This window comes from Musca autumnalis, unplaced genomic scaffold, assembly GCF_047663935.1.
Source record: "Musca autumnalis isolate F117 unplaced genomic scaffold, ASM4766393v1 scaffold_1, whole genome shotgun sequence".
In the NCBI taxonomy this organism is placed as follows: Eukaryota; Metazoa; Arthropoda; class Insecta; order Diptera; family Muscidae; genus Musca; species Musca autumnalis.
In genome coordinates this window covers 297,718,940-297,741,710 of record NW_027411644.1, presented here as the reverse complement: position 1 = coordinate 297,741,710, position 22,771 = coordinate 297,718,940, and the positions used below count along the sequence as shown (strand labels likewise).

General features: G+C 35.8%; 1 protein-coding gene across 3 annotated transcripts in view; it reads right to left on the bottom strand.

Moving 5' to 3' along the window:
- Positions 1-344: 344 nt before the first annotated feature.
- LOC141389791 (uridine phosphorylase 1-like) overlaps positions 345-22,771 on the bottom strand; it is a 44,769-nt gene continuing 22,342 nt past the window's right edge. The window contains exons 1-7 of one of the 3 annotated variants that reach the window (XM_073961877.1): positions 14,878-14,963; positions 14,755-14,814; positions 14,128-14,251; positions 8,885-9,232; positions 8,626-8,764; positions 8,367-8,560; positions 345-977 (exon numbers count right to left, since the gene is read on the bottom strand). In XM_073961877.1, coding sequence (XP_073817978.1) covers positions 795-977; positions 8,367-8,560; positions 8,626-8,764; positions 8,885-9,232; positions 14,128-14,251; positions 14,755-14,814; positions 14,878-14,948 — 1,119 coding nt within the window. In that variant the 5' untranslated portion in view covers positions 14,949-14,963 and the 3' untranslated portion in view covers positions 345-794. Of the gene's footprint in view, positions 978-8,366; positions 8,561-8,625; positions 8,765-8,884; positions 9,233-14,127; positions 14,252-14,754; positions 14,815-14,877; positions 14,964-22,771 lie in introns of those variants that run through there. The other 2 variants (XM_073961878.1, XM_073961876.1) reach the window with 2 other exon arrangements.

Below are 22,771 nucleotides of genomic sequence, written 5' to 3'. Positions count from 1 at the left end.
ATTTAATTTAAAAATAAGACTAATTAGTTATAGAACATATGATTTTAGACCCATTAATAGTTGATTTTTTTTGTAGATTGATAATGAAAAAAAATTCCAGTGGGGTTTCCTGTGGTTCATGTTTATTTTGATTCCCATTATAAAGGGTCGATTATGGCGAATTTTTTTCTTTTTGGTGATATTTTAGCTCTCCATTGCTATTGAATAATAATCTAAAAATATCCCTAAATAAAAACTTTCAACATCTACTCTGTCTTGAATCCCAAAACGATGGTTTTACACTTAATTTGTTTCATTAATTTTTTCAAAATTTTTTTTATATATTACATATTATTTTGTGGTTGTTTTTCTTTTTTTTTTGGTGAATTTTGTGGTGGTTTTCAGAATAGATATTTTATTTTAAAGTTAAAGATAAAACTATTTATATGTAAGTTTATATTTCATGTGTGTATAGTTTAGCTTGTCTCATCAATTTGTTTTTATTTTTTAAGTTACAATTCAACGTACTTAGACTACAAAAAGAAATGTATTTGGTTGTTTCTATTTATATGTATGTAATAGGTAGGTGTTTGTTTGTATATATGTATAGTATATAATTCCATGTTAATGTAATGTTGTCCTTCAGCCATATATTCTGTGTATGTAATATATACGTATATGCCTATGTATTTATAGTTATAGAGAGAGGGGAGTAGAGAAAAAATAATTATATAAAGTTTTAGTATGTATATATATTGTGAGTTTGTTTTCCTGTCTGTTTTTTGTTGTTGTTGTAATTGTTTCTCCTCTCCACTCTATTCATGGGCCTGAGATTCCTGTTGCACCAGCTTAAAACGTCTGGGCGATTTAATCGATCCTTGAGCATTGAATAGACTCTTCAGCTGGCCCTTTTGGGCTAATACTTTGCGTATATATCGCGCTACAAGAATTTGTGGTCGCGCCTGCCATTCATTCATAGCTTCTTTGGGGGCATTGACCTGTAAAAGAAAAACATTAAATTAATAATGATTATGATATATAAATTGGTATAACTATTCTGGGGATATGGTGTTCTAAATATAATTTTAATATGGGGTATCTAAATAATCTACCGGGGTTGCATATGCATTATTTATAACAGCTACTTGTAGAATATTTTTGTGAAATAAAATGCTCTATTCGAAAGCCTGCAACTGTAACGATCAAAAGTCGTTGTCTAGTTTTTGATTACAATATATTTTATTTATTTCTTAATTATATTGAAATAAATAAAATTTCTAATTAGCAATTGAAATTAACGGACGCCCAAGGGGAATAGGGCGAATGTAATCAATAGAAAGACAACGAGAGGTACTCTGGTGGCCAATAGTATAACTACAGGACGACACCATACTATCAGCTTGGCAAACAACGTCACCATACAATCAGCTACTTAAGCTAGGGTCACATTAGGCAAATATTTGCTCTATCCACCGGCAGTGTGCGCTTACTGAGAGCAAATGAGCGTAAATAATGCATTGAAATTTATGCTCACTTACTCTCAGTAAACACACACCCCCTGTCGCTGGAGCAAATATTTGCCTAGTGTGACCCTAGCTTAAGCCAGCTGATTGTATGGTGTGATGGCCAGCCAACTAACGGGTATAAAAGAAAGTTGCAAACAGACAATCGGGGCAGTCTTCTGTTGATGGCTGCCGTGATAAGTGGGGTTTATAACGTTCCCTTAGCAAAGTGGATGTAGTGTAGCATTAGTCTGTTGAGTTGAGTGGGGGATTGCCGTGCCCTCAGCGAAACAGAAATTAGTTTTTGTTTGTGTTGTTTGTTTAAAGTCAGGAGGGGGATTGCCGTGCCCTTGGCTTTGGACATATTTTTGTGTGTGTTTAGAGTCAGGAGGGGGAATGCCGTGCCCCTGGCTTTTTAAAATATTTTTGTTGTGCTTATAGTCAAGTGGGGGATTGCCGCGCCCTTGGCTGTAGACATACATATATCTGTGGTGTGATGTTGTCGTCAGTATTCATCGGTCTGTTGCTATTATGCCAAAGCCGACGCCAAATATACCGTCGTCAGCATTCATCGGGCCGCTGCTATGAGCCTAAGCCGCCAACAACTATTCTGCCGTCAGCATTCATCGGGTCGCTGCTAATGAGCCAAAGTCGCCACCAACTATTCTGTCATCAGCATTCATCGGGTCACTGCTATTGAGCCAAAGCCGCCACCAACTATCCTGCCATCAGCATTCATCGGGTCGCTGCTAATGAGCCAAAGTCGCCACCAACTACTCTGTCGTCAGCATTCATTGGGTCACTGCTATTGAGCCAAAGCCGCAGCCAACCGTCATGCCATCGGTATCTACTCTCATCACGTCGTTCTACTGTAAAAACATCGACTGCACCATATATTATATATCTAAAACATCGTATCGACTCTGCCGTTCGCAACGATAACGTGTTTAATGTTGTGTTCAGTGTGATCTTTGTTTGTAAATAAAATGACTGTTTATAGCTTTATACTTATATATAAAAATAACTTTGTGTCTTTCTCTCTCAAATGTCCTATAACAAATAAATACTTGTGACTACCCTGGCCCCGCTGAACCTACCCCAGCTTCAAAGTGAAAATACGTCGTCACACAACAATGTACAATTTTTAAATTTTTTGACAAATTTATAAAGTAAAAATGGCCAAAATTTAAAAAGTAGCAGACTTTGCAGATTCTGGAATAGAGTATTGTTTAAAATTTCAAATTCATTTAAGAACTACAAGCTAATTTCAAGTTCGAAAAGCCGTAACAAGCATGCATTTAATCCAATTAATAGAATTCCTACAGCAAATAAGTACGCTGATTTCAAATTCTAAATATTTTCCGAAAATGTTAAAACCGTTTAATTTCGATTTATGTTTTTTTTTTTTTAACTTAAAACTTTCATCAAACTATCAGTCGGCTTTGTGAATAGAGATATAATCTAACTTGTACCTGTAAAAACTCGCAAAATAATATTGTAAAGTGGTTCTGACCCGCCATAAATAGCTACTACCAATTTCATACTTTGACCAATAATAGGAGTGTTATGAGACGTGATGAAAAATCTCAATTAAATGGTGCATGAATGAGCTACAGTCGCCAAAGGGCGTTATCTTGGACACAAACCATTAGTAGGAAATCTATATTATGTCCATACCTAAGACAAACCATATAGGTATCAAAGACATACAATCTTAAAGATTGGACATCATGCAAAATTTTTTAAATTTTCATATTCAAGCATAGAGGGCGTATATGTATGTATAACATACAATTAACAGAAACAAAAGCGTCCACCAATGTGAACTATGTTAAATATAACATAATTCATGTCACAATATTGTAACTTCACATTATGTTAGACCACCAGCACCATCTGCCGATGTATAGCAATGGAAATGTCTCATCTTGTTATGTTATACATCTTTGTAGGTATCTATATTCGACACTAGATGACGCCAATGTTATCAGTTAAATATTTAACTCACATTTATAGTTCATGAACAATATTGGCAAGCCAATCTATGCCAAGTTTATATTTACCTTCAAAGTACATGAAATACCAAAATATTTACCTATGTCAACATTTTTTTGTAAGACAACCAACCAAACAAAGTTGGACTATTGTAATAAAAACCTACTGCAGCGTGGTGCAGTGGTAACAACATCCGCCTTGCACTCAGAAGGTCTGATTTTCAATCCCTAACCAGAAGATCAAAATTTTCGTCGGTGGCAAATCCCCTCACCGTGGAATGCTGGTTTACATGTCCCTAGTATTTCAGCCATTAAAAACTTATCTAAAATTAGTTTCCTAACACACACCGTTCGAACTCGCCGAATAAAAATTTAGGTCCCATATCATTGGGTCAGTATGAATCGGGGTGCAGTCATTCATGAGAGAAGTCTACGTAGAAGTTGTGGGAACGTATGTCTGTATGTAAAAATCGCGAGACCTATCCGAAATAACATTTTAAATCTATGTGCGACCAAGTCTCAAAATCAACTTAATCCAAAATGTATGAACTTTCGTAGGGGAGGTACCAGAATGGAAATTGGTCACAGGTTTTTACAACTTTAGAGTAACACTATGAAACACGAAAATTACTAACCATATTCTGACACCGCAGTGTAATAGAAGACCAAAAAAGAGAAGACACATGTCTCGCCGTTTTTCCCTATCTCATCAAATTTCGCGGTGATAGGCCTCCAAAGGGTTTGAGACTTTGATCTAAAAGGGCATCATTTAGTCAGGATCATATTTTCCTAACCGTTAAGAAATGTGATTTACTTTCAGAGACAAAGTTGTAGCCCTTGTCCTAAAGAAGAAAACTTGTGAACACATTAAATCTATTCAACTTCATCTGCAAGGTCAAAATCGGCAAGGTCAAATTTTAATTAAATTTTTTTTCTCGGGTTGTGGTCTACAGGTGTCAAACCGATCAGAATTGAACCAAACAACCAACTGCAAAAATGTACCTTAGATCTCAATAAACAACTTTTTAGAGAATACGAAATCTGTAGAAACTGTCCTTAAAGTTCAAAATAGCAAAACAAACCTGACTTTTATCTAGTTTGCTCTGGTTCTGGTCCACAGATACTAAAACGTTCAATATTCAAGAAAACAATCAACCACAATAATGTAGCAAAGATATCAGTAAACAATACAGGGGTTTTAAAAAATCGATGTCTGATTTATGCGGCAACCCCCTAAAGTGTTTAGTTTTGTTAGAGTTTAAGATTGCCAAAGTTTGAGCACAATCGGAATATGTTAACAGCTGCCACTGGGGCCTCAAAGTTCCCATGGGCCCTATATATAGGTAATATCAAAATCCGACCCGATTTTCAAATTTTTTGTAGGATTACTTGTTTAGCCACAGAAATGAACTGGTAAAAATTTCTCATCGATTGGACAATAAATGTGGCCGTTAGAGCAATTTCGTAAAAAATCACCTTTGGCCCCATACAAATCACTATGGAAACTTTGAGGCCCTCAGTGGAACGTGTTAACATATTCCTCATATGCGCTCAAACCAATTGTTGAAGCACTTTTTTAAGTCCGATTGGGGCACTTCCAAAATATGGTTTTTGAACGCTTTTGCAGCATGTTCTTGCAACGAAAATCGTTGATCACGACTTTTTGTTGATACGCTGGAATCAACTAACGTTTTGTCCGGTCAAACAGGCGCTGCACAGAGAACGAAATCATTGAACTAGCGGCGCGAAAGTCAAAAAATCAAAGTATAAAATTGCGAAATGTTTTCCATTATATCGATTACAGACACTCTGCTGACTAAGATTTTGTTTTCACTTTTTTGTTGTTGTAAATATTTACTCAGTTATTCAGTGTCAAGTGCAAGAAATTTTGACGGATCAGATTCTAATAAAATTGTTGCTAAAACCCTGATCTCATATTTGTTTAATTGTTAAATAAATTCGTAATAAAACTAAAGAAAGTTTATTTTTTATTGATAGGGGAGGGTTTAGGTTAAATTAAAATAAAATGTTTTGGGCCTGAAGTTACATAGTTATAAAGCAATAAATTTTCAAAAATTATTATTTTTTGTATGTTTTTAGTGCAATATACTTTTGTTGGATGGAGCGTAACTACAAAGGTCCACCGAGGTTCGGTCCAGTTATTTTTTTAATAATTAAATTGGACTCCGTAGATTTCGAATAACTAAAATTTAGCTGCAAATCTTGCTGATAAATGGTCTTGTAAAATAGCTTAAATCCTCAAAATACCCAAAATCTGTCGGTACGGTTATATGGGGGCTATATCAAAATGTAGACCTATGTTCGCAATTTTTGGTGGAGAATTTTTGTGTCCACTGGGAACCCCTAATACCAAATGACACCTAATTTGGTCGGAAAATGTAGCTTTAAATCCCCAAACTACTGAAAGTCGGGAGGTACCTTAAAAGGGGCCTATACCCAAACGTGGACCTATGTCCACAATTTTTGGTGGAAATGTTTAGTGATCACTAGGAACCCTAAGTACCAAATTACAACTAATTTGTAAGGAAAAGGTGGCTTAAATCCTCAAAATATCGAATATCAGGAGGTACCGTTATATGGGTGCTATACCAAAATATTTGCCTATGTTGTTCATATTTAGTCCATAATTACCCACAGACACAGATTGAGTTTGTGCAAAATTTCAGAAAGATATCTTCATTCGTTTCCAAGTTATCAATTTCGCGCCGCTAGATCAGTGGTTTCGACCAATGTGCGCTGGTTTGAATCTATGTGTGAGAGCTTCCATTGCCATGATGCAGAATTATTCATCTTTTCTTGTTCGTTTTTGGAATTTCTCAGGAGACTTCTGGCAAACAAATTGTAGTGTAGCACTCAGAATTAGCCTCCTCCTAGATTTCTGAAGCCATATATTCGCCACACGGTCAGAAGCAGGCGACCATTTACTTCGAAGTGTTTCTTACAAGAACAACTTTCGTTGGATTTGGTTCGATTTCGAAGACCTAAACGGTCGATTCCTGTTTTGTTTCGGGCTATATATAATATAAACGTCGTTTGAAACACCGCGATCCTATTTATTCACAATTTCTTTGCACCAATCGGCAAGCCTCTTTTTTTGGGCGATAGTCAAATTTTGCTGGTCCTAACGAAAAAAATCCATTTTTGCGGTTGGTGGAAGAAATGCCCAGTGATGCCTCTATGTCACTGTATATAACATGGCGATCTTGCATAATCACTCACGGCTTAATTTTTTTGTGGCACAACGGTCGTTATTGGACGACCCTCATGACCTTCGTTTTTTAGCGAGTGTCGGCCAAGATTGAATTCATTCAACCAATTTTTCATAGAGCTATAAGATGTTCCTTTATCGACAACTCCATGGGCAATTAAGAATACTTCAAGAGTTATCGTGCACCCAATTTTTCCGAACATTTTTGAACTTTTGTTGGGGGAGGTACCTGAAGGAGTGTACCGATATGGCTTATCTTCGAACTTAAACTAAGTTTGGACAATATATATTATTGCCACCAATGAAAAGTGTTTGATGTTGACTGGCCGGGGAATCGAACCCACGACCTTTAGCGTGCAAGGCGGGTGTGCATACCATTGCACCACGGTGGCACCCAATATATTACGAAGGACAAATTTTGCACCGAATCGGCAGATCCGTTCGAGGGTTATCATGCGCACCAACCCACTATACACGGTGTCATAGGAGTTTTTTGCACCTTTCTGGCTATTTTCTCAGGAAGTATGGACTTGCCCCTGATGAAATCTGTGGACAGTGAATTCAAGTTGTTACAACAAAAATCAAAGCCATTCGAGAGCAGGCCCTAAAATAAACTTTTCCGAAATTTTGTTTGGGAGGTACCCGAAAATGAGGACCGTTTGTATCCATATTAAAACGTAAACTAAGTTCAAGAGTTATCGTGCGCACAATTTTTCTGAACATTCCGAACTTTTGCGGGGAGGTACCGGAAGAAGTGTACCGATATAATCCATCTTCAAACTTAAACTAAGTTTGGACAGACTATTACGAAAGCCAAATTTTGGACCGAATCGGTTGATTCGTTCAAGAGTTATCGTGCTCACCAGTCAGACAGACAAACAGACGGACGGACATGGCTAAATCAACTCCAAATTGTCTAAAACGGATTTCGTCCAAACATACTTGGAGTTTAAAACCATTATTTTGATGAGGCACATTTTGCCGGTATGAAAATGTAAGTATATACCCTCGTTAGCATAAATGCTGAGGGTATAATAATTGGGTAATATAGGTCCGTGCTTTAATATAGCCCCCACAGAACGGTACACCCCGATTTTAGGTATTTTAATAGTTTTAGGGCCATCATCACAACGAAATTTGTCAGTATAGAACCAAATTCGGTATAACCGCCCCCATAGAACGGTACCTCCGATTTTCGGTATATTGAAGGTTTTACCTCTTAGCGAAATTTTATTTTCAATATTTTTTTTGGCTTTTTCTAATGGCCAAGTTATGTTTGTATTGGTAGGAAAGGCTTTAGGCTTCTAGAGAAGGCTTAATTTTTATTAGCAGTTTACTAACGAGGTATTTATTTCCAAATTCAATGTATATATTTGAAAATTGGAACAGGAACTAGCATTCAACAGGCTGATTTAGTCTATGGCTTTAAAACCAATTTTGAATAATAAATGTGGTGGGCTATTAAAATCAACACTACATAATAATATTACTAAAAAATCAATACAACTTTTTAATTATAAGAAAACTCTTTGAAAACACAAACTCCACAGTATTTGCCGCATTTGTTTGAAAAAAGTTACGTAAAACATGTGTCAATTGTGTACAAAGTTTGAAGAGAAGAAAAAAAAAACGATCATACAACATCAATGATCTTCTTCTTACCTGATCACCGTTGAGACGATTGAGAAAGGCCACACAAACAACGGCAGCTTTGATGCCAGCATGATATGTAAGGGCAGAAAAAATGGTACTTTCCATTTCAATGTTGACAACACCATTGTCGGCTAATTTTTGTAAATATTCCATTTTATCGGCTTCACTAAAATCACAGAATGCGCCATCCAAACGGCCTTGACCTGAAGAAGAAAACGAATTTTCATAAAAATTTGTCTACAAGAAAATTACTCAATTTTCCACAAACCTTCATAGAAATCATTGGTACACAATGTCTTGCCAATTATGGTGTCATAGGGATCATCTGGACTGGCCAAGGCCTTAAGTTCACGGGCCAATTTTTTGTCCAATTTGGCGGGGCGATGTATGGTTTTACCCAAAATGGTCTAAAATCAATAAAAAAATATTTTTTATTTTAATTTTTATTTTTCGATTGTTTGAGTGGAGTATTCCCCCAACAATAAACAAAACAAACAATTTTTATTTTTTTTTTTCGTTTTACTTACAAATTCATGCGAATTCCTCAATTGACCATCCAAGGCATCCTCGGTGATGATGACAGTGCCACCCTCCACACCAATGCCACCACAAGTGCCAATGCGTATGAATATAGGATCTTGGCACTTGGCATGATACATCAGTTTGATCATTTCATGCATCAGAATGCTAAGAGAGGGCGTTCCCATGCCGTGACTAACACAAAGCACTGGTCCAACTTTGTACATCGAATACCGATGCGAGTAGGCGGTGATGTCTTGTAACATCGTGCCTGCAGGTAATTTGTAACCGATTTCATTCATCATGAAATGTGCAAAGTTCTCCATACGCTGTGGTGTCCCGCCCATGCAAACAAACTGTAAGGAAAGAAAAGGAAAAAGAAGAAGATATTAGTTAATAATAATAATTTAAATTGTTTAACAATAAAAGTTCTTGGAATTTAGACTAAGCAACGCAACGCCGCACAATGGTTCAGGAATCGATTTTCCTGGGATTCGATAGTAAACATATTGAAACTAAGGAAACCAAAAAATTAGGTCAAAATATTGCAAGGTGTGGGCGTGGTGTGCCCCTAAACACGAACATTTTCCCCATTTTTGGGAAATACGTATTTTTTGCAAATTTCTGGAGAAAGACGTAGCTATTTCTCGGAAACTATAACATGTGTTGTGTTCATTGTTTTTTTGTAAGGTAGGCAGGATTGTGGCCTTTAAAAATCGTTTTAGTAAATAACCGTAGCGTTTACACAACATGATCTATTTTAGTTTTCCTCCGATACTAAATTTTATGAAGTTACAAATTTAGTGGACTAGAACTTTTGTGGAACAACATGGAACAAAGTTCTGTTTTCACAGAAAGATGCCCGAGAGTCTCCTCTTTTAGCCCATATACACTTTTGTACCCGTCCCGTTCCGTCCGTTTAACACTTTTTTCAATTTATTGAAATTACATGGTTAAAATTGTGTGTTTTTTTATACTTTTTCCATATGAATTACAGATTTTTGATACAAATTAAAATTTTTTTGAGTATATGAGTTTTTATACGAGTTATATTACTTTTATAAAACCCCAAAGAGTATTTTTTAATTTTTGAAAAAATTCAAATTTTTTTGTAAAATTTTTTATTACAATTTTTTTGAAAAAATTTTTTTTCCAAAATGTATTTTTTTGATTTGTTTAGTTTTTTGGTAATTTTATTGTTTATTTGTTGGTGTTTGATCATCATTAATACATAGGAAGATATAAAAACCACAAAAACACGCATATTTTGATGAAAAATAGTTTAAAAAACCCAAAAGTTTAATTTTGACCTTGAATTTCTTTGCAACTGCCAGACCGAATTTGACCGCCTATGATTCGTCTGAAAGCTGGTTGTGTTATCTGTCTAACAAAAAAAGAAATATGAAAATATCTCCATCCGTTCAAAAGTTACAGAATTTTGACCAGGAAAAACCCATTCTGAACCACTGTGCGCCGATAATATTTGTTTTTGTTTTTTTTTTTTTTTTTGACTTAACATCCTTGTAAATTAGATATACATAAACCCCAATTTAAGCATATCACGGTGCGCCTTAACTAACTTTAAATGAAAGATGCTTACGCCTGAAAAGTTTTTGTGGATTTTGAAACAACAAAGTTCATAGATGAGAAAAATCAAAAAACAAAAAAAAAAAAAAAAAAAAACAACAACAAGTAAAAAAGTATCAGTCATCAATCAGGCTTTGCCGGCAGAGATGTACCCTCAGCCTATGTGAATTGGAACTTTCATCTACGGACAGATCGAATGTATTTCGGGTATTTTCAGAATTTTGTGGCCCTTTTTGGAGATTTGAACTTGCCGGCCTAGGATTAAAGTTCAAATGTGTTGCGGAGGATGTAATGGATTACGGAAGTGGATCTTATTTTGAGAGTCATATCTTTTCGATAGATATCGCGCCCACTAGGAGGTATCCTAAGGAGAGGACCGATATGGGCTATTTTTGAAGTTAAAATATGTTTGGACAAAATATGACGAAGGCCAAATTTTGGACCAAATCGGTTGATCAGTTCGATAGTTATTGTGCTCTCCAGCTACTACATATGGCACCATAGGGGTTTTCTACAACTTCGGGCTGTTTTCCCAAGAAGTATGGACTTGCAACTAAAAAAAGATATATAGCATATAGTAGGATGTTTAAAGTATGGACCAAATCGTTCCCTCTCTTCAAGAGTTATCGTGCGCACAATTTTTCCAATCATTTTTGAACTTTTGTGGGGGAGGTACCTGAAGGTGTGAACCGATATGGCTTATCTTCGAATTTATACTAAGTTTGGACTAAATATGCAAATTTTTTTAACGAATCGGCAGATCCGTTCGAGAGTTATCTCGCGCTCCAACCACTACACACGGTGTCATAGGGGTTTTTGAACGATTCAAGAGCAGGTCCTAAACTGAATTTTTCCGAAATTTTGTGTTGGGGGTACCCGAAGGAGTGGACCGATTGAGTCCATACTTCGTGCAAAGTATAGACCAAATCGGTTACTCCCTTCAAGAGTTATCGTGCGCACAGAAAACACCAAAACTCTAAATCGTACCTAAACGCCAGGAATCTGCCAAAAGTAAAATCACGATTTAGGGTTAATGTTGTACTTTATCTGAGATTATTACGTTTTGTCCCACAAAACTTCATTCTAGATAGAAAACGCCAAAGACAAAAATATTCTATATCAAATTTCAATATAAGTCGCCAAATAAATGAAATATGTATTTACAATATATATCAAGAAAATATATACATCAAATTTACTAACAAAACACCCAAATATTTTTTGAATAAATTTGGTTTGTTCCTTTTTCGGGTTGATGCATGAAAGTAACATGAAATTTAGTTTTAGACGAAAGTTGTTAAAAGAAGAAATATTCCACACAAAATTTCACTATAAGTCCCAGAATAAACTATATATCTAAGTAAAACACTTTGTTAAGAAGATTACGTTACAAAATTAGATATTATAGGTAGAAATTATTTGCTAACCTTTAAGAATCTTAATTGAAATTTATTCCATTCTTAGTCAAAATCTCCTAAAGTACTTCACTTTTTGGGGATTGTGTCAAAAGAAGAAATGTTCCAAATCAAATTTCATTATGAGTCTCTGAACAAAAGAAATTAGTAGCTATAGTATTTAACATATCCAGGAGCTTTCGCTTTTCATATATGATTTAGGACCATATTCTACCGTTTTTATTCAATTTTGTCAGAGCAGGAGTAGCTGCCACCATTTAGTATTTAGGACCATGCCAAAATCATGGATGTTAGGACTCGTATGTTAGATATAATCACTGGAGAATAGCCGTAGACTATCCCCGCATTTTTACATACAATATCAGGAACCTATGACTTATCCTGATGACGTTATTTTAGTTTATAGTACTAAAATACGTATTTTTTCAAAGTCCGATCTGGGTTATCAATATTTTCCCTATATATATTCACCATAGATATTTCAAAAACAGTTTGGATCGAGCACGCATAATCTTCTGAAAGAATTTATTATGAAAAAACATCAATAAAATATATTTTGTGACCGCAGATAACGAAAATGTGAATAAAAACGGTAGAATATGGTCCTAAATCATATATGAAAAGCGGAAGCTTCTGGAGATGTTAAATACTATAGCTACTAATTTCTTTTGTTCAGAGACTCATAATGAAATTTGATTTGGAACATTTCTGCTTTTGACACAATCCCCAAAAAGTGAAGTACTTTAGGAGATTTTGACTAAGAATGGAAAAAAAATTCAATTAAGATTCTTAAAGGTTAGCAAATAATTTCTACCTATAATATCTAATTTTGTAACGTAATTTCCTTAACAAAGTGTATTACTTAGATATATAGTTTATTCTGGGACTTATAGTGAAATTTTGTGTAGAATATTTCTTATTTTAACAACTTTCGTCTAAAACTAAATTTCATGTTACTTTCATGCATCAACCCGAAAAAAGAACAAACCAAATTTATTCAAAAAATATTTGGGTGTTATGTTGGTAAATTTGATGTATATATTTTCTTGATATATATTGTAAATACATATTTCATTTATTTCATTATTGAAATTTGATATAGAATATTTTTGTTTTTGGCGTCTTCTATCTAGAATGAAGTTTTGTGGGACAAAACGTAATAAACTCAGATAAAGTACAACATTAACCATAAATCGTGATTTTACTTTTGGCAGATTTTTGGCGTTTAGGTACGATTTAGAGTTTTGGTGTATTCTGGGACCTATAGTAAAATTTTATGACAAATAATTTTGTGGAATATTTTGATTTGATACGATCTCATTTTAAAGGAGTTTTTAAACTTTTTTGAAAAAATGGACCAAAAAGACCCCTTTAGTGACTCGCATGAGTGTTAATTTTTGTCATAAAAAGATAACCCGCATTGTTGTCAGTAATATTGCCAAACACACTTTATACCTAAAATGCAAGGATTCCAAGGAATCTGATGTCGAATATTTCAAAACCTGTAGAAATGGGCGGAACTTTCAAAACGCCGATACACGTGTCTTCTATTTTTCGGTCCTCTTTCATAATTTGTGCGGGGTTTCTAGTAATTTTAAAAAAAAGTTCAATTTTGTTGTACAGTGAAATCTTAAATGTTGGAACAAGTTCAGTATGTCCGTAATCTGCAGTACTTGGGGTGCAGATGAAGAAACATTTTTGTGCCTCCTCATGTCATTAGTGGACCATCTGCATAAGGAGAATAAGATTCTTCGTATGCGGCAATACAATGACATACACTGATTGGAGCACATCTCGGATGTTATCCCAATTACAGTATGGTGGATAGGACACCCAACACAGGCATATTAAAAGGCATCTTAATGATATGGATAGAAAGGTCCAACTATATAAGAGATAACTCTTAGATCGGCAAGCCTTTCATTCAGATTTGGATAGCATTCACAATGATGCAGTCGCAAATGTTTTTACAACAACAATAACTAAAATAAATTTCAAAACTATTCAAGACATGTTCTTCATATGCACTTTTGCGACCAAAAAGGTGAACTGATATAGACCTCATCTATTTCTGGAAAAAATACCATGATGTGCAAAGTTTAGACCAAATCGAACGTCAAAATGTAATTGGGGTCAATGAGACACATTTTTGATCGCCTTTGAATACCCTCGTAAAAGTTCACAAAATATTGTCAATATTCGTAAAATATTTTATTTTTTCGTTATTCGGTATGCAATTTTTAACTCACCTTAACATCACCGAACATTTCATTGAAATCGTGAGATTCACTGCCCAAAGCCAAATGGTATAGAATATCTTGATCCATGAGTTCAATATTTGGGTTACGCAATTTGACGGTGCCATCGGAATATCTAAAATAAAAAAAAAATTAAGAAACAATGTATCGTTAATATTTGGATAATGATTTAAATAATAAGAATATATTTTTGTAAGAAGATACAAATTTCTGTAATGCGAGTCTGTAACTAGTTAACGATAGAATTAACGAAAATCGTCGGCAAGTTAAGATTTTTAAGAGCCCAATGGTAGATTGTTGTCTTCCAAATTAAAAGTGTAACATATATAAGTCCCTTTTAATTATTTTTATGAAGATATAACAATTCAATTCGCCGATCAATATTGCATAAAAATTTATTGCAACAACTTTTTTCTAGAAGCTTTCACTTTCAAATTTATGAAAATAGTTATGAAATTATTTTGTCACCACTGTGGTGGTTCACTGTGGTGGTTTAAAGTTTAGTTAACACAGGTTACCAAAATTTTGCTATTGTTTTTTCCTTTATCCAGTGCGTTACTATTCAATTATTTATTATCGTCTAAACAAAAGTGGAAAGTGTTATTTTTTGACAATTACATTTTGTCATTTCCGCTTCGTTGGCAGCACCTTGAAATGATACTAAAAATTTTGGTTTCACTACAAAGATTTTAAATTGCATTGTATGCAATGAAATGACTTTACAAATTTTAAATGTATTACCACAAAGAAGAATTTTGAAACAAAGTTTTCTTAATAATTGGTCTGTTCCAGTACTGCAAGAATCTACTCATTTTTACTATTTTTTCCGATAACATAAAGGAAAATATGTTATCGTAGTAAAAAATAGTAGCTTCTTGCAGGTTCTGGAACAGAGCAATTATTAACGACAAGTGGTAGTCACAATTGTCATGCTGATTGAAATTTTGTTTCAATTGTCGCACTCAGCCACTGGTTGTGGTTACGCTTCTGTTATTATTTGTTTTGTTTATAGCTACTATTTTTTCATGGAAAATTTTTAATCAAATGTAATATATTGTAATTTTTACAATCTTGTTTTTGTTTTTAACACAATCGTAAAGTGTTATAGTCTAAAGTAATAATATAGGTATGACAAGTGTATATTTGCTGTCATTAAAACGGTTAAAAATTGTCCAACGAACTATACTATCATTGTAAGAAATATATGTACATACATATGTATTTGAGTAGTAGTCGAGGATTGCATACCACGCATGCACATTTACACGGATATGTTAATCATGTATTTAAAGTTTGAAGCTAACTTTGGTATATACACATTTACTTACTTAGTTGGCCCATTACAGAACATTTGTTCCATAGACCGAACTAAGAAAAGATCTCCACTCCTCTCTGTTTTTCGCTTGACTTTTTGGAATACCGCGCCTTTCCATTTCTTCATCCACTTGTTTGCTCCATCGAAGCTTAGGCCTGCCGATTCTACGTGCACTGGCGGTGCATATATTCATACGCCTTTTTAGCGGGTTCATCATCGCTCATTCTCATGATATGGCCTAGCCAACGCAATCGTTGCATCTCGATACGTTTAACTATATGCATGTCTTTGTATAGCTTATATACATAGCTCGTGGTTCATACGACGTCGATATTCACCGTCAACGCAAATCGGCCCGTAGATCTTTCGAAGAATTTTCCTCTCAAACACACCAAGCACTGCCTTATCTGCTTGCGCAAGTACCCATGCTTCGGAGCCATACATTAGCACGGGTAGTATCAGTGTTTTGTATAGTGTTATTTTTGTTTGACGAGATGTGGCTTTGTTTTTAAATTGCTTACTTAATCCATAGTAGCATCTGTTGGCCAATACAATTCTTCTTCTTATTTCACAACTGATGTTGTTTGTTGTGTTTATGGCACTGTCGAGGTAGACGAAGTCTTTAACAACCTCAAAATTGGAGGTACCAACTTCCACAGTTAGTCCGAGCTCTATGGACGCATTGCGCGTCGACACCATCAATTTGGTCTTTTCGCCGTTTACCGCCAGACCCACTTTCGCAGATTCTGTTTCGACCTTCCTAAAGGTATCAGTTACTTCCTTTACTGATCGTCCCATGATGTCTATGTCATCAGCATAGGCAAGTAACATGTGGCTATTGGTGTAAATTGTGCCATTTCTTTTGACATTTGCATCTCGTATTACCTTTTCCAGCAAAATCTTGAATAGGTCACACGAAAGGCTGTCTCCTTGTCTGAAACCTCTTTTGGTACAAAATTCTTCGGAGAGGTTCTTTCCAATTTTAACTGAGGACCTAGTATCAGTTAAAATCATCTTACAAAGCCGGATGAGCTTTGCGGGGATACCAAATTCAGACATTGCGTGGAATACCTTTGATCGGAGGGGACTGTCGAATGCTGCTTTATAATCGACAAAAAGGTGAAATATGTCGATCTGCATCTCTTGGGTCTTCTCTAGGATTTGCCGAAGGGTAAATATCTGGTCAATGGTGGACTTGCCAGGTCTAAAGCCACATTGGTATGGTCCAATTGTTTCGTTCGCACAATATCCCTGACACTATCTTATAGGCAATAGGGAGAAGACTTATGCCCCTATAGTTTGAGCATACAGTCTTATCTCCTTTCTTGTGGACGGGACATAGGATGCTCAGGTTTCAATCGTCGGGTACGCGTTCTTCCTGCCAGATGGTGCTAACTAGCTGATGCATACACCTTATCAGCGCGTCGCCTCCGGTTTTAAACAGCTCGGCTGGTAAGCGATCGGCTCCTGCTGCTTTATTATTCTTCAGCCGGTTGATTGCTGTTTTTACCTCATCTTGGCCGGTCGGTATACATTCTATACCATCTTCTGGGATTTGATCTGTGGTATCATCGTCTTCGCTACTATTGGATATCAGCAGATTGGAGAAATGTTCCTTCCATATCCTGAGCACGCTATCTGTATCTGTTACCAGATTACCTTGCTGGTCTCTACAGGAGGATGTGCCTGTACCAAAGCCATCTGTTTGATGTTTCACTCTTTGGTAGAATTTTCGGACTTCATTCTGGCTCCTGTACATCTCGATTTTTTCACACTCCCGCTTTTCCATTTCTCTCTTTTTCTTGCGGAAAAGACGTTTCTCTTCTCTCCTTTTCTCCCGATATCTCTCTCGTGCGCTACGCGTTGCTACTGATTGCATAGTAGCTCTATATGCCCCATTTTTCTCTTCGGTAGCAGCACGACACTCCTGGTCATACCATGAATTCCTTTGTGGAGGTCTCTGGAATCCAAGTATGGATTTTGCGGCTGTTTGCATGGAGTGGGCAATATGTTGCCATTGTGTTGTTATGTTATCGGGACAAGGAGTGCTCGCGTTAAGCAATTGGGCTAGTTGAGTGGAATATGCTGTGGCTATCTGTTGTGTATGCAGCTTATCGATGTCCAACTTCCGCGTTGAGTCTGTTCGTGCTTTATTTGCAACGTTTAGACGGGTACGTACCTTTGCTGCAACAAGGTAGTGGTCCGAATCAATGTTTGCGCCTCGGAACGATCGTACATCCAACACGCTGGATGAATGTCTTCCATCTATTACAACATGATCAATTTAATTACTTGTTCTTTGATCTGGAGACAGCCAGGTGCCCTTTTGAATATCGAGATGATTAAATCTGGTACTGCTAACTACCATGTTTTTTGCAGCTGCAAAGTCTATCAGCCTCATACCATTGTCAGATGTTTCACTGTGGAGACTGAATTTCCCGACTGTTGGGCCAAAGATATTCTCCTTTCCAATTTTGGCATTAAAATCGCCTAGAATGATTTTAATGTCATGGGCAGGGCAACGGTCATATGTTTCTTCTAAGCGCTCGTAAAATATATCTTTGGTCTGTTCGTCCTTTTCTTCAGTGGGAGCATGAGCGCAAATAAAGCTGATGTTGAAGAATTTAGCTTTTATTCGAATTGCAGCAAGTCTTTCATTCACTGGGGTGAAGCTGGATACCAGATGTTTTAGTCTCCGACTAACTACGAATCCGCAACCAAACTCATGCTTTACGTCATGGCAGCTATAATACAGTGCGTCACCTTTAGGTGTTGTTGTGACGCCTTTCCCAATCCATCGTATTTCCTGTATGGCAGTAATATCGGCCTTGTACTTTTCAAGTACGTCTGCCAATGCGAAGACTGCACCTTCTCTATAAAGAGTGCGAACATTCCAGGTGCAATTTACAATTTACTATGCAAAATTGAAATCTAAGATGGCCGCCGCTACCAAATGGCTGATAACAATTTTTTATCAATCCCACCAATATGGATATCAAATAAAAGGGCTTGACAAGAAGAATACAGGGCACTATACAGTACATCTTATACACCCGAAAGCCATACAGTTCCCAGCTAAGTACAATTACGGGACGGCTGAAAGAAGAATGTTGCCTTTAATACTATCATGGGCTTCTACTATACATAAAATGCAGGGCAGCACTGTGGATCACGCAGTCGTATACTTAGGTGCGAAGCTGTTTGAAGAAGGTCAAGCCTACGTGGCTCTTAGTAGAGTAAGATCTTTGCAGGGACTACGTATAGAGGAGTTGGACTGCAACAAACTAATGGGCAAGAAACCTTGCAATAATGAAGCACTAAACGAATTAAACAGAATGCGAAATAAAAACTAAAAAACTAGAAAATAAAAATAGGTAAAAAAAACTTTTTAAGTTAAACGGTTCAAATAAAAAATAAAATCAGCTGAGCCAGGCTGGGGTTTGAACCCACGTCCTTGAAAAACACAAGAAAAAAAGTGTTGTCACGGCGTGTTAGCGTTCAGAGCCAAACTCATTACTTTCAAAGGCAGAGCTAAGCGTTTGTCATGAAAGCACAACTAAAATGGGAAAATCCCCATTGTTGTTGTAAAAAACAAAACAAAATGCATTTGAAAGAAGAAAAGTTAGTGGACATCGAAGCCGCTCCACATCCGATATGTCTGAGGAGACTTCACCAAAGTCGAAACATGCATGTCACATAGTGGTGGGTGTGTGGGTTCGAATCGTCGTCGGCTTCCTTTTTCACTTGCATTATTCATTGATCATCAAGCTCGATTCCAATGAGAAATTCATTAAAAACGGTTTTATGTTAAACATACATTGCAATGTTTAAGATAAATGTACTAAAAACCAAAAAATAATAAAATAGATACAGTCGTGGGAATTATAAGCATATGCATAGACTAGACTAAAATAAAACCGTGGGGCACGTCAATTGTCTACAAATTATCGACTTAATGTGCGATAGAAGAATCGTTTAATTCGTCGTTAGGCAGTTGGCCCGCAGACGATGAGGAAATTACTTACTAATTTCTTGCTCATGGAAATTCCAATAGTTATACACTCCATGTAAATAAAAGAGATGTTTCAACTAGTTTATCGTTGGATATTCACACTGCTGGCTGGCGAGGAATCGTTTCACTGCTCGTAGTTTGTCTTTAATCGACAAAGTACTACTCGCTCACCACTATGAAACCCTAAAACTCGCTTATAATCGAGCTTGCTAGCTTGTTTCTACATTCTAGCCCACTGATGGGCAGAAATGCTCTGCCTCACACACAAAAGTGTAAAAAATACATGAGTCTCTCGCAATTTGCCCATCAGTGTTCTAGCCCTACTTATCACACGTCCATCGTTGTCGGTTGAACAACTGCCTAATTATAGTGTAACATTACAAAACAAACATTTTAATCAACGATTGTAGAAAATTGACGTGTCCCACGGTTTTATTTTAGACTAGTCTATGCATATGTTTATAATTCCGACGACTGTATTTATTTTATTATTTTTTGGTTTTAGTACATTTATCTTAAACATTGCAATGTATGTTTAACATAAAACCGTTTAACTTAAAAAGTTTTTTTACCTATTTTTATTTAAATTATTTTTTTCATTTCACTTCCATTAAAGCGTAATGACGAAGGCTAATTGCAAATTCTTCAGAATTAAAAATAAACAAAACTGAGTATGCAAAGCGAACAAATAAATAAATATACAATATAAACGCAAAACGAAAAATAAACAATTCATTTTAGAAAGAAAAGGGGGCGTGTCAAATGCGAATGTTTGTTTATAGAAACACATTTTTATGTTGCTTGCAGTCATAAACTTCAGACATTTAGTCTGACTTATTTAATGGTAATCAAGATATGAGTGTTTGAGAAAAAGGTTCTTGACCAAGGACAGACACAATGATAACTATGTATAATGATAAGAAATTTACGAAATATGTCAAACTTGACACTATCAACAGTTATGAGGAGCAATAAAAAGGGAATACCCCCAGTTTCTTTATGGTCTCATAAATAAACATCATCATAAAATATTATTTGAAATTAATGGGAATATAATATAATTTTGGTTTATTATGGGTAGTTTATAACAAAACAATAAAGGCTTCTGTTTAATGGAATTAGTCATTTAAAAATAATGTTAAAACTATGAAATTATTTAAAATCGTTGACATCAAAATTGTGCAGACATTCATTAATTGATCTTTAAATTATATATAGTTGTTGTTGTGTAACTTACACAGGTCAGAAATGATTTTCAAACAATAATTTCCAGTGTTCTGGGGGGGCCAATAATAGCACCACCTATCTTATCTGAACAATTCATATTTCTCGGAACGAGTTAATGATAAGGGTGGTGAATTTCAAGCCATTTCAAAAACATCAATAAAACTACAATCTATTTCCGCTAATGTTATGTGATTTAAAGAAGAAGAAATAATAACAAAATTATACGCTACCTTTCAATTTTTATAAAACATTCAAAAGAGATAATGAAAGTAAACAAACTGAGTCATTGAATGCGTGTATAAAAACCACTTGAATCGCGTTGAAAACAAACGTGACTTAAGTTGTGAAGATAAAAAAAATTGTGAAATAGTATATAGACAACTAAAAAAGAATCAATCGACTTTTCTGCACTGCCCAAAAAACAATTAAAGGATTGGTGGAAATAAATGTTTTATGAACAGATCACTAACTTTTAGGCGTTTCACACTGCCTATAGATTGCTATACCAACAAGTAAAAAAGTGTCAGTCGGCCTTGCCGACAGATATATACCCTCAGCCAATGTCAAGTGAAACTTTCACCTACGGCCAGATCGAATGTATTTAAGGTCTCTTCAGAATTTTGTGGCCCTTTTTGGACATTTGAACTTGCCGACAAACATGTGGATTAGGAATTAACTGCACTAAGGCACAAATATTGAACCTTTGTGGGGGAGGTACCCTTAGGGAGGACCGATATGGGCCATTTTAGAAGTTAAACTAAATTTTGACAAAATATTAGGAGATCCAAAGTTTGGACCAAATTGGTTGCCCCATTCAAGTGATATCGTCATAGCATATTAGTGAAATTTTTTAAATATTGGAGAGAAGTACCGGAATTTGTGGACAGGTATTGCCCCATGAATCTAAGTTTGGATATAATATGACGAAGACCAAATGTTGGACCAAATCGGTTGAACAGTTCGAGAGTTATCGTGCTCTCCGACAGCCACATATGGTGACATAGGGATTTTTAACACCTTTCGCGCTGTTTTCCTAAGAAATATGGACTTGCCCCTGAAAAAAACCTTTACCGTCGTAATGGAGGTAGCGAATGCAAATCGCATCAACAAAAATCAAAGTGATTCAAGAGCAGGTATTCAAGTGAACTTATTCGAAATTGTGTGTGAGAGTAACCAGAAGGCGCAGAAAAATATTCGAACCTGATCTATATCTGGTAGATATATAAGGATGTGCAAAGTATGGATTACATCGGCACTCCCTTCAAGAGTTATCGTGCGCACAATTTGTCCGAACATTTTTAACTTATGTGGGGGAGGTACCTTAAGGAGTGGAACGATATGGCTTATCTTCGAATTTAAACTATATTTTGATAAACGGCCAAATGCTGGACCGAATCGGAATCCATTCGAGAGTTATCTTGCGCTCCAACCACCTCACACGGACCGAATCGGAATCCATTCGAGAGTTATCTTGCGCTCCAACCACCTCACACGGTGTCATAGGGTTTTTTGCAACTTTGGGGCTTTTTTCTCAGGAAGTGTGGACTTGCCCCTGATGAAACTTGTACCGTGGTATAGGGGGCAGTGAATACAAGTTGCTAAAACAAAAATCAAAGCGATTCCAGAGCAGGTCCTAAACTGAACTTATCCCAAATTTTGTGTGGGAGCTACCCGAAGGAGTGGATCGATTGAGTCCATATTGGAAACTCATCTAAGTCTGGTAGACATTTCACGATTTTCAAAGTATGGACCAAATCGGTTACTCCCTTCAAGAGTTATCGTACGTACAAATTTTCCGAACATTTTCAAACTTTTGTGGGGGAGGTACCGGAATGAGTGGTTTTTAGCTATTTGATAAAAAAAAATTCAAAGATTCAATCAAAAATTTATCGATTTTCCGGCGATAAAAAAAATTGTCATATTGACAAAATTAGATAAAATTGTTTGATCACAACGTAAAAATACAACTGATAAAATATTTCACATATTGACAATAATATTTATCAAAATATTCCACATTGTCAATATGTGAAATATTTTATCAGTTCAATATAAAAAATCGATAAATATTTTAGTCAATA